Source organism: Phocoena sinus, chromosome X (assembly GCF_008692025.1).
Source record: "Phocoena sinus isolate mPhoSin1 chromosome X, mPhoSin1.pri, whole genome shotgun sequence".
Taxonomy (NCBI): Eukaryota; Metazoa; Chordata; class Mammalia; order Artiodactyla; family Phocoenidae; genus Phocoena; species Phocoena sinus.
This window is the reverse complement of record NC_045784.1, coordinates 11,804,958-11,817,879: the sequence shown is the minus strand read 5'-3', so window position 1 is coordinate 11,817,879 and position 12,922 is coordinate 11,804,958. Positions and strand designations below refer to the sequence as shown.

The 12,922-nt window shown below is 40.2% G+C and overlaps 1 protein-coding gene across 3 annotated transcripts in view; it reads right to left on the bottom strand.

Moving 5' to 3' along the window:
* Nucleotides 1-12,922, bottom strand: part of GLRA2 (glycine receptor alpha 2) — a 195,633-nt gene that overhangs the window by 115,932 nt on the left and 66,779 nt on the right. For all 3 annotated transcript variants that reach the window (XM_032620076.1, XM_032620077.1, XM_032620078.1), the window contains exons 5-7: nt 10,996-11,078; nt 8,184-8,321; nt 6,351-6,565 (exon numbers count right to left, since the gene is read on the bottom strand). In XM_032620076.1, the coding sequence (XP_032475967.1) occupies nt 6,351-6,565; nt 8,184-8,321; nt 10,996-11,078 (436 nt within the window). The remainder of the gene's footprint in view (nt 1-6,350; nt 6,566-8,183; nt 8,322-10,995; nt 11,079-12,922) is intronic.

Sequence of the window (12,922 nt, the reverse complement as noted above, 5' to 3'; positions counted from 1 at the left end):
TTTTCTTACTTTTGGTCTCTATTTTTATTTCCTCTTTGATCTTTATTATTTCCTTCCTTTTGCTGACTTTGGGCTTTTTTGTCCTTTTTCTAATTCCTTTAGGTGGTAGGTTATGCTGTTTATTTGAGATTTTTCTTGTTTCTTCAGGAAGGCCTGTATTGCTAATAAACTTCCTTCTTGGAACTGCTTTTGCTGCATTCCATAGATTTTGGAAAGTTGTGGTGGAAAGTTGTCTTTCCATTTTCATTTGTCTCAATGTATTTTCTTATTTCCTCTTTCATTCCTTTATTGACCCGTTGGTTTTTTAGTAGCATGTTGTTTAGTGTCCACGTGTTTGTTCTTTTCTCATTTTTCTTTCTGTAACTGATTTCCAGCTTCACACTGTTGTGGTCAGAAAAGATGCTTGAAATAATTTCTATCCTCTTAAATTTGCTGAGACTTGCTTTGTGGCCTAGCTTGTGATCTGTCCTGGAAAACGTTCCATGTGCACTTGAAAAGAATATGTATTCTGCCATTTTGGGATGGAATTTCCTGTAGGTACTATCAAATCCCACTGGTATAACGTGTCATTTAAGACCACTGTTGCCTTATTGATTTTCTATCTGGATGATCTGTCCATTGATGTAAATGGGGCATTTAAGTTCCCTGCGAGTATCGTATTATTGTCAATTTCTCCATCTATTCCTGTTAATATTTCCTTTCTGTGTTTAGATGCTCCTTTACTGGATGCGTATATGTTAATGTGTGTAATATCTTCTTCTTGTATTGATCCCTTTATCGTTATATAATGCCCTTCTTTATCTTTTGTTACAGCCTTTGTTTTAAAGTTGTTTTGTCTGGTATGAGTATTGCTACCCCCTGCTTTCTTGCCATTTCCATTTGCATGAAATATCCTTTCCCATTCCCTCTCTTTCAGTCTGTGTCTTTAGTTCTGAAGTGAGTCTCGTAGGCAGCATATAGATAGGTCTTTTTTTTTTAATACAATCAGCCACCCTATGTCTTTTTTTATTTATAAATTTGTTTTTTAATTTATTTTTGGCTGTGTTGGGTCTTCATTGCTGTGCGCGGGCTTTCTCTAGTTGCAACAACTGAGGGCTGCTCTTTGTTGCAGTGCGCAGGCTTCTCATTGTGGTGGCTTCTCTTGTTGCGGAGCATGGGCTGTAGGTGCATGGGCTTCAGTTGTTGCAGCACATGGGCTCAGTAGTTGTGGCTCGCGGGCTCTAGAGCGCAGGCTCAGTAGTTGTGGTGCACAGGCTTAGTTGCTTCGCAGCACGTGGGATCTTCCCGGACCAGGGCTGGAAGCTGTGTCCCCTGCATCGGCAGGCAGATTCTTAACCACCTCACCACCAGGGAAGTCCCCACCCTATGTCTTTTGATTGAAGCATTTAGTCTATTCATGTTTAGGGTAATTATTGATAGGTATGAACTGATTGCCATTTTATTACTTGTTTTCTGGTTTTTTTTATAGTTTTTCTCTGTTCATTTCTTCTTCTTTTTGTTTCTTCCCCTGTAGTTTGGTGATATTCTTTAGTATGCTCATGTGCCTTTCTTTTTAGTTTTTGTGTATCTATTGCAGGTTTTCGATTTGTGGTTGTCATGGGGTTCATATATATTGAACTGTAACTATATCTACTTGTTTTAAACTGATAGTCATTTATGTTCAAACACATTTTAAAAGATCTACATTTTAAAAACATTTTTATTGGCATATAATTGCTTTACAGTATTGTGTGACTTTCTGCTGTATAACAAAGTGAACCAGCTATATGTATACATATATCCCCATATCCCCTCCCTCTTGCGTCTCCCTCCCTCCCACCCTCCCTATCCCACCCCTCCAGGCGGTCACAAAGCACTGAGCTGATCTCCCTGTGCTATGCGACTGCTTCCCACTAGCTATCTATTTTACGTTTGGTAGTGTATATATGTCAGTGTTACTTTCTCACTTTGTCCCAGCTTAGCCTTCCCCCTCCCCATATCCTCAAGTCCATTCTGTTCATCTGCATCTTTATTCCTGTCCTGCCCCTAGGTTCATCAGACCTTTTTTTTTTTTTTTTAGATTCCATATATATATGTGTTAGCATATGGTATTTGTTTTACTCTTTCTGACTTACTTCGCTCTGTATGACAGACTCTAGGTCCAACCACCTCAGTACAAATAGTTCAATTTCGTTTCTTTTTATGGCTAATATTCCATTGTATATATGTGCCACATCTTCTTTATCCATTCATAAAAGATATACATTTTTTTACACCCCTCCCGAAACTTTTGTGTTTTTAATGTCATATTTTACATCTTCATGTTTATCCCTTAACTGTTTATTGTAGTTATAGTTGCTTTTACAATTTTTTGTCTTTTAATATTTGTACTGGCTTATTTAAGTGGTAGATCCTTAGTCCTTAGTATATATTTGCCTTTTCTTTTTGGATTTTCCATTTCCTATGGATTCTTACTTTTTTCCACTTAGAGAAGACCCTTTAACATTTCCTTTATGGTAGGTTTAGTATTGATGAACTCTTTTAGTTTTTGCTTTACCAAGAAGTTTTTACCTCTCCTTGGATTCTAAATGACAGTCTTGCTGGGTAGTATCCTGGGTTGCAGGTTTTTCCCTTTCAGCACTTTGAATATATCATGCCACTCCCTCTGACCTGCAGAATTTCTGCAGAAAAATCAGCTGATAGCCTTATGGGGGTTCCCTTGTATATGGCTCTGTTTTTATCTTGCTGCCTTTAAAGTTCTCTTTATCTTTAAGCTTTACCATTTTAATTATGATATGTCTGTCTGGGTTTATACTGTTTGGGACCCTCTGTGCTTCCTGTACCTGGCCATTTGTTTCCTTTTTCACTGGTTTGGGAAGTCTTTAGCCATAATTTTCTCAAATACATTTTCAATTCCCTTCTCTCTCTCTTCTTCTGGGGCCCCTATAATTTGAATACTGGTACACTTAATGTTATGTCAGAGATCTCATAAACTGTTGTCATTTTTTTTAATTTGTTTTTCTTTTTGCTTTTCTGATTGGGTGGTTTCCATTACTCTATTTTCGAGATCACTTATGTGTTCTTCTGTGTCATTTAGTCTGCTATTCATTCCTTATTGAATTCATTATTTCTGATTGGGGTTTTTAAAATATTTTCTTGTTCCTTGTTAACATTCTCACTCTGTTCATCTATTCTTTTCCCTAATTCAATTAACATTCTTATTAGCAATGCTTTGAATTCTTTATCTGGTTTTTATTTATTTCTGTTTAATTATGTATTTCCAGTGGTTTTCTCTTGCTGTTTCAGCTGAGAGTAGCTCGTCTGCCTTATTAGTTTGCTTAACTTTCTTTGCCTCTATGGATTTAAATGAAACAGTTATCTATTCCAGTCTGGAAGGGGTGTTCATATTATAGACTGTATGTGCCTAACGCCTTTGGTGGGAGAGCAGATTTGATGTGGACATAAGCCACGTCTTTCCTCAGGATGTGCTGTTAGCTATCACCTTGGTAGGACATGAGGCTGAAGATGGAGGGGCTAGAGTTGTAGCCGGGTGTAGGGTGGGACTTCCCTTCTGCTCAGTGGCCATCACTGCCCTCCAAGTTGCTGGAGTAGAAGCCCTGAGGGTTGGGCTTGATCTGGCTCTGTTCCCTTTAAGTGTCTGCTTTCCCCTTTTCTAGCACTGGGACCTTTGCCCCAGAGCTGGGGATTGCTGAGGCAAGGGAGGCCCGTGTGGAGTCTCGGCTCATTTTTGCCACAGACAGATTTCTGAGCTGTCTCCGATGTGCTGCCAGTACAGGTGCCAGCAGTTGTTTCCCTCGACCTGCTCACATGCAGCCTCGGGTCCAAGTCCCCTTTGTCCATCACTGCTAATCACTTCCCCCAGTCTCTGCCATCCCTGCGCTTTTGTGGAGCTGCACTGCAGGGCAGGCGGGGCCGGTGTGGACTCTCTTTGTGTATTAGGGTAAGCTGTGGTGGAGTGGCCATCATCGGAGTTCTGGGCTGCTTCTGATATGACGTTTGAGTGAGTGCCAACACTGGCTACTGCCGCCTTACCCAGGCTCTGCCCTGGGACTGGGTCATCTCTGCATCCCACAACCAAGTTTTTTTCTCTGGTTGTGGCAGCCCTAGATTCCATACCACACTGCGACGTGGAGTAAGCTTTGTTGGAGCATGCACCGAGGCAGTTGTGGGAAACTTGGCAGCCACTGGAGCAGTCCTCTCACCACCCTCTCTGCCCTGCCCCAGGAGCAAGCCAGTGCACAAGCCCTCGTGCACATGCATGTTCCTCAGGAGCGGGGTCCAGGCTTCCCCCCAGCCCTCCTGTTAGTCCCAGTGGTCCTTCAAGCAGCCAAGGGGGCTTGTCTTCCCTGTGTAGGATGCCAGGACTGGGGCTTCCAATTGTGGTTCTCACTGCTCACTCCCCAAGGCGGGCGTCTGTTCATGTGTTCTCCCTTTTCCTCTGAGTCCCCTCCCAGGGACATAGGTCCTGACCTGATTGCTTTTCTTCCCTTCCTTCCCAATTCCATATGTATCTTTCTTATAGCCTTGGTTGTACAGGAGTCTTTCTGCCAGTTTCCAGTCAGTTTTCAATGAGAATTGTTCCATATGTAGATATATTTTTGATGTGTTCATGGGGGGAGGTAACTTCCATGTCTTCCTATTCTACCGTCTTGATTGATCTCCTTTTTAACAATAGTTTTGACCATGTAAAATCACAATGGCTAATAAGAATGAATAACAAATTTGTAAAAAACCTCAAGCTCTCATTTTGAAAATAAATGACTATTCTTTTGGCAGCAATGAGTAGTTGGAGGCTAAATGTCTTATGTTTTCACATTATCTGCTTGCAGTGTGCCACCAGTACTTTAGCTGTCTAGTAAAATGTAAAATATATTTGTGTGTCCTAGTGTTTAATGTCGTGGCATTACAGTGATAGCAGTAGCTGATAAATAACGGGATATAATCAAATGAACCTGTTTGGAAGGAGGTACAGAGGGGATTAGAATTTGTATTAGGCAATATTGATTTGTGATTACGTAGCGGGGAAAAAAAGCTGTTACCATTTTTGACATCTGTATTGCAACAGAAATATGACACAGGTATTTCGTACTATTTGTTGTTCTAGAAAGTAAAAAAGTATCGGAGACAGATCTATTCCTTTCTCTATTAGCATACAAAATCTAATGCTTATCTTTGGAGGCATGGAACTTGAAAAATTTGTATAACTATTTTCCCACTATTCAACCCCACTCCATTATAGCCACAGGCCTCTTCTGTACGTCATCTTATCTTCCAACATAGGAGATAATGTGGAGCATTATATAATATTTCTCGTCATGTCAGTTGCAGCACAACTGAACATAAGCCCAAGCCAGCCAAGATAGGGGATTACATCTCAGTTATTTTCTGGAACTGAGTTTTGGAGGGACTGCTAAATCAGTATGAGACAGTATATACTGAATACTAATTGAACTCAGATTCCTGGAAAATTGAGGCTAATGGCTCAATGTACTCAGTGAAAGGGGGAAGTACACATAGGCACATTTTGGGGTGCTGGGGCATTTCACAAGCAGAACATTTATCATTACTTGCTTAAGCAATATTTACAAATGCAGAGGGCCGCTCTTACATAAAAAGAGATTATGTAGCCATTATGATTTCTTATTCAGGGTGCTACAAAATGTCCTTCTGTCCCCAGTATCCACTCCACACTTCTCTGTCAACCTGCCACAGTAGCCAGAATTTTCACCATCTTCAGTGAGTCCACCGTTCTCTAGGTAACTGTGTCACTCAAAATAGTAGTGTTATTAGCCATGAAGGTAAATTAAGGCATAGCAAACACCCGTGTGTCTGATTTGACGCACCCTGATACTGCACCTTTATTTCTTATGCATACTCATCGCATATGGCTTTTCTGTAAATTTGCAGGAGCTTAAGTCACTCTTCTATTACTGTAAATGACTTCACTGAGCACGTGAATCACAATAGCTTCCCCAGTAACTACTTGACAATACAACGTAAGTTGCATCAGTCTTACTCCAGTTCTTGCAAGCTTCATGCCTCATAAACAACATGAGGTCAAACGTACTCGAGGGCTTCTTAGAATTCCTGAGACATGTTTCTGCCTCCACTCATTCCTCTTCTCTCTCAACCCTGAATCTCCTTTCCCCTAATTGATCTGATTATGAAGATCCCCCATGTCCTCAGAGCTCTAACTCTCAAACTCAGCTTTCCATTCTCTTCTTACTGTATTTGCATCTCCAACAGTGCCGCAGGGTAGCAAACATTTCTGTCTTCACAGAATTCTCCAGCCCGTAAGACCTTTGACAAACCTCTCAGGTCACTTGTTGTCAAGTGAGGAGATTTCTTACCTTTGGCAGAGATGCCCTGGAGCCTGAACTCTGGGTGGTCATCGTTAAGACTGTCGTGATGCCCAGTGCAACTCTGGCAGGGGCTGCATCCATGTTTATCCAAAAAGAGACCCAGGACAAAATGACTATCAACAGACTGGGGATATACATCTGGATCAAGTAATATCCCATCTGGCGTTCCAGGTGAAACTTAACCTCGATGCAGGTAAACTTTCCTGGAAACAGGAAGTGATGATTTAAAATCCAATTTGAATTTATCTTTCCCATTCCAGCCTCCCATTTTGTTTTTATTAAAAAGGAGCATTAGCGATGGATTTGAAAGATTGCACAAAACGCTGACACTACACACCCAATTCAACTCTTTTCCAACTCAACCCGTAACGGAAATGACAGTGTGAGAACGAGTGATCTAAAGAGTCACTGGACCAAAACCATGTGGCATATTTAATTTTCAAATCTGTGCTTGTTGCAGCCTGATTATTTAGACAGAGCTTCAGAATTTTCTAGACTATCCATTGGAAAGAAAATATTCATGTTTTGTGGGGGTTATAGTATGTAATATATAGGCTATAACATATAACCTACAACATATATGTATAGCATATACTACACAGCATATGATATATAACATATAATATGAAATAGTTGAAACCATTCCTTCCTAAGTAGTAAAGTTCACACGGGGCTCCTAAAGGATTTGGATAATTGTGTATCTATCTTTGTGTTACCAATAGCAAAAGAAAAAATATACATTTGTAGAAACCATGAATATAATCTAGTCACTGTAAAAATTTCATAACCTCCTGGGTAATTGCTTGAGGACACGTAGGATATTCCTAGAATCTGTTTACAGTGTTGCATTGCCTATAAAATAGCGTGCATAGAAAGATATTAAAGCTTGTGACATACTATTAAGAGACCGATGTTCCTGCCCCTTCCCCCTTTCCTTCCTCTTTAATTGGCTTGGAGTTAGAAACACAGAAGGTAATTCGGCTTAGCTCACACAAATTATGAGGTAGGGTTGGGTTCTTCTTGGCCGGGAAGGACACCTTAGAGTCCGGTTTTAGTTATTTCATAGGAAGCACTGTTGACTTCTGGAACAAGTGTTCATGGACCAGAGCAGTCACTGAACAAACCATCATGTCTCGACTGCCTTTCCTTGATCAGCTGTGTGGCGTCACAGACGAGGACGTTCATAGGAAAGGCCATCAGCTTTACTCGGCGGGCATAATCTTCCGGGGAACAACAGATGCCCACTTGTTGCTACTACCTCACATTCTCCCCCTGACCCATGTGTCTGTCAGCACCACAGACAATGCGTGACTTTAGAGCCAGCTGACTCCCCGCAAGCTGATTTTCATGCACGCTGTCTATAGGACTGGAGAGTACAACAGCTGTATTTCTGGGTTTGCAAAGACCTGTGTTATTATTTCTGTCTTCCACTAAGGCAGAGAGTGCAAATTGACCCGGGGAGCTAACGTCAAGAATGGATGCTGGGAATGGGCGAGAATTCATACACTTCCTGCACCATTTACAAGGTCTCATACACTTTTCCTCGGACTCATTTGATAGTAGATGGTCAGCAAGAGAGCAGCAAAAGATCCCCAAATCTCTTTCCTTCTCTCTCTCTTTTGGAAAAATTATCTGTTGGGCTCCCTGACCTGTTCGAAAGGATATAGGCATCTTATGTGTTGAGGGCATTTTGACCCAAGCCCAGGACAGTGCCTCATAGCTCCACTTTCTTGGTAAATATGCGGCAATTAAGGTGATGGGATATATACTCCAAGCGGCAGATGGAGCCCACTTGGGTTTAGCAGCTCAAAGGAAACTTACCAGTGTTGTAGTGCTTTGTGCAGTAGCCGAGCTCCTTCTCTTCTTTCAAAATGAACTGAGGCAGTGTCAATCCTTCAGCAACTTGAACTGGACCGTCACTTAACCACTCAAATATCAGGTCATTCATCGTGTACCCAACTGGAGTAAACAAATCATAGTAAAAAATTGAATGCATCTTTCCAAGAAAGCTTGAAAGTCTAGCCACGTAAAGAAACAAACAAGGACATCATCTAAAGCGACATATGCTCGATCAATTCAAGAGCATTTTTTAATAAAAGAGCTGCAATCATCACGACAACTACATGTCATTGGAGCCAAAGAAATGGAAGACAACAAGCTATGTCTGAATGATTTTTTCTTCTGTGTAATGGGAGAATGGAACTTATAAAGTCCATTTTTCTTCTGCCCACTCTATCCACTAAATGTTTCTGAAGAACAAACAAGTAAACAAACAAAAATCCTTTGAAGATTGTCTTTACTTTAAAGAGCTGTGTCTGTGGATATCCATTAAGACAATGCAGTTCATGGCACCAGTCTTAGTATTTCAAATGAAAGGCATTCCGTTTTTTAAAAAAAAAAAAGAGAATGGATTTATCACAGGCCTGCTTAAAATATTTCCATTGCAAACTTGGCCCCTCTCCTAGGGTCTATTAGCTTTGTTTTGAGAAAGTTTATGTTCAAGTCATTATGGTCAATCCTCAGCTACTTTAGCAAGCGGGGAAGGCTATAGGCAGGTAACCTAAGAGGAAGCTGTGGGATATGCAAATCAAGCATATTCATTTGTGCTGGTGTCTTGCTAAAGGGGCCCACACATCACAATGATTAATATGGAGTAAAACAGATTCTCTGTTATATAAAGTCATATTGTTATATGACTTTTTTACCAGTTTAGTAAACCGAAGTTAGCACTTAGCCTCCAAGCTCCTGCTAACTAGGTCATTATGTCAAGGGCTTCTGGGTTTTTTACACCCCGGAAAAATGAAGGCTACTCTTTTTTCAGGCATCAGTTCTCCCCCTTCTTTCTTTATTTGTGATATTGGAACTCTTAAAGGAGATTGAGGAGGACAAGGGTTATTATGTGAGGTTTTGGCTGGCCGGTAACCTCAGCAAGTTTATTAAGTTTATAGATTCTTATTCTTGTTTACTGCAAGGTAGTGACTCACCAAAGCTACCCAGAAATCAATGGCAAAGTTAATTGGAATCTACTTTCCTCTTTCTTTGGGCCACCTTTTCCATTCAAAGCCAGAAAATAAGAACAAGCAAGGAATCACAAAGGGGACTTCGTATAAGCATTGATGGTCCACAGAGAGAATGGCCAACCCTATGTCTTCCACATCAGTGCTGCATGAGCCCTTCTTGAGTATCTCCACCAAATACTAGAAACTTGCCAAACACCCCCTGTTCTTGTCTGGTCAGCTTCTTGCTGACCGCTACAATAATAGTCCTTGTCAGCCACCTGGAAACCCCAGCTGGGGGCAAACAGAAGAGGTAAAGATGTGGGGAAGGAGGACGTGATATGAGGGTAGAAAAGTAGAGAGCAATTCCCACCCTTCACAGTCAAAGTCAGTGGTAAACACATCACTGCTTCTTTCATTTCATTACTTCTAGGTCCTGCAAGGGCCAAGCATATTTACTAATTGGAGTTTTTAAGCCTTGGAGGAGCCTCAGATGACAGCTATGGTTGCTGTTTTATAGAGAAACTAAGTGTTGGGTTGAGTCAGGAGAGAGTTGGGAGCAGTAGAGAAGTCACAGAGAAGGAATCATTATGTAGGAAAAAGTTTTTCTTAACTGTCTTCTCAAGAGAAGGGGCGATAGGGAAAATATGAATACATAAAGCCTATTGTAAGCCAGAAATTCTCATTTTATTCCTGACAAATTCTTCAAACAAAGATGCTTCATTATTTTGTTTATTTCTGTAGGAAGTTTCAAGGGAAGTCTACAGTGATTTTAAATGATCAGAAGGAAACCCTGTCACCGCCTCTTTTAATAATAGTTGATATGTCTTTTTACATTTGTTATTTTTCTAAACCAAGAAGTTAAAAGTATTTTCTTGCCCCTGCCTCATTAAATCTCCTAACACCCCTGTAGGTCAGTAGCACTTATTATTCTCTGCATTTTACAAACAGAGGAACTGACAGAGCAAGCCAGGAAACATTTCATGTCTCCTGTCTAAAAATCCCATTACCTTGGAGGCATCAGCAACTTACGGCACATGTCAAAGATTTCAGTGGCGTCAGGGCCATGACATAAAGGGGACAAAGTAGTAGCATTTTCCTATTCCCTTCCCCTGGCCTTTGGATATCCATTGCCCATCTAAGGGAGATGCCTTTATTCCTTATCGTCTCATGCCACTCATTTTTGTTTCCTCCTCTGGCTAAGGCCCCTGCATCTTGTCCTCAAATCAATTAGCGCTTCCTGCCAAAATTCCTTTGGGGTGAAGGTCTATACAAGCATGCGATAGAAGGAGATACAAGTTTCTGACTAGAATGTGATTCATTATAGAGGTTAAATGACTAATAATCTTGATTTTCCCAGGAGACATTTTCATTTCAAAGAAAAGCTTACTAAATCAGGCTCATTTTTTGAGGAAGGGCAAGTTATTTGGCATTTTACCTTGAAAAATGGTCTTCTCTCTATTGGATATAAGACATGCACACACATTCACTTTTGCTCGTCCTTCCCTTAAGGACCTCGGGAGTTGTTAAATACGTAGAGAATGAGTCTTACGGGTTTTTTCTCCTTAATGGCACATTGAAAGAACCAGGTCATTGGTTAAAACAAGCAGGTGGTCATTTCAGTAGTAGTGACTTACAACTCTCCAGCTGCATTGTACACGTCTGGACATCCATTGGAAAATTCTTCAAGTCCATGGGACAGGATAAGGTCAAGGTGAGCCTTAGCAGAGAAAACAAAATTTTAAAACAAGTTTTTAATTTTTGAGGTCTGGTTCTTGAGAAGCAAACCAAAAACACATTTTGCATTAAGCAGAGTGACACTGATTCAAGTAATGAAGTCTCAGCTCTCACTCAGGAAAATGCTTTCTAATTTTCAAATGAACAGTAGTCATTGGTAAATTTTTAAAGTACTATACAATTTTGCTGTAACCCCTTACTCTCCATTTCCCATCTTCCAGCCTCTGAGTCTCATCTCCCCAGTGGCACTGGTCTCAAGTTTATTCTAGAATCAAGAAGAGCACTGAGAAATAGCGTAACAAGAACCGTGGGCTCTTCTTACAAACACTGATGTCCAAAAGGCGTAAAGTTTGTACTGCTTTAGAATTGGACAGGTGGCCTTTGCTTCAAGGACAATAAATGATGTGATAAGCATAACTGATTGTGATAAGTATTCGTTCTCCTTCCATCAGGTGGGCAAAAACTTCAATATCTTTTCATTTGCTAACTACATGGATAGGTCAGTTGTACATTGTAGCATTCATTCTGGAATTTTGACAAGTCTGGAGCGGGTAATCCTTGATCTAAAAAAAACAAAACCATTTGAGGATGGTGGCTTGTATAAATACATAGTCTTCTCTTCTCTGCACCCTGGGGGGACTACTGTGCTCCCCCTTTCCTTAACTTTCCAAGCTCCAGCCAGCTCTGATCAAGTCTTTTATCAGGATATTGATTAAGCCACCACCTCTTTTCTACTATTTCCTTTTTTAGTCCTCAAGGAAGTGGTACACACCTCTTGCTCTTCAGTTTTTCTATACCTCAGAGATGCAAGGGAGGAAATTAAGGTTGAGAATCAGCAGACCTGTGTTCCCTTTCAAGTACTTCCTCCAACTGTCTCTGTCCCCAAAGCAAGACCTTAAATTCAATAAACACGCATCCTCACCAAATGATGGGGTAGGATCAAATGATGCTTATTGCCATCTAGCTCTAATACTAGAATCCTTGTTATTCTGAAGTTCACTGCTCCAACTTCTGTTCATTTTCTCTCAAACATCTTTTCTATCCATAGACCCCTCTGACTTTTACACCATTACCTAAACTCTCCCTTTCTGTCATGCTCTCCCCTCCTGGTTCCCTTCTCTTTCCTTTCTCAGCTTCATGTTATACCTTCTATACAAGCCAAGACAAAATTAAAAAAAGAGCGGCCCAGTTACTTTAAAGAAAGAAAAGATTTGGGATTTGAAGTGAGGTTAGACAAAGAATCCATGCTGACAATCTTCAAAATCATCAAAATACAACAGTGACTGGGAAAAGCAGGATACAGAACAGTGCAGTATAATGTCAATTATGTAAATATGTTTTCAATATTGGAATCAAACACAACACTATATTAAGAGTAGATAGTTCTGGTTGGTGGGATGATGCATATTTTTTTTTACTCTGTTCATTCTGCATTATTTATATTGACAAGTGTAGGCTAATCTAAGATGTCCGTCTTTATGTAATTAAACATGCCTTTCCTTAAACAATAGCTGGAGGGTAAAATTATTAAATTATGTTTTATTCAATAATGTTTTGCTATATTATAATTATATTAAAATTTTGCCACAAACATACAGTATTTCATTGCTAAATAAAGTACCTACCTTCTCTGAGCTATTCTGAGAACACAAATACCATGTTTCTAAAGGAAAAACAATAGTTTTGGGTTCTAAACTTCTGAGTTAAAACAACATTTTAGACAGGAAAAATAATTTTTGTCAGTTGTGGAGTTCATTTAGAGATAGCAGTATAAATATAGTTAAAGATATTTACATTTCTTCCCAGCATAAAGACTTTTTTTTGAGA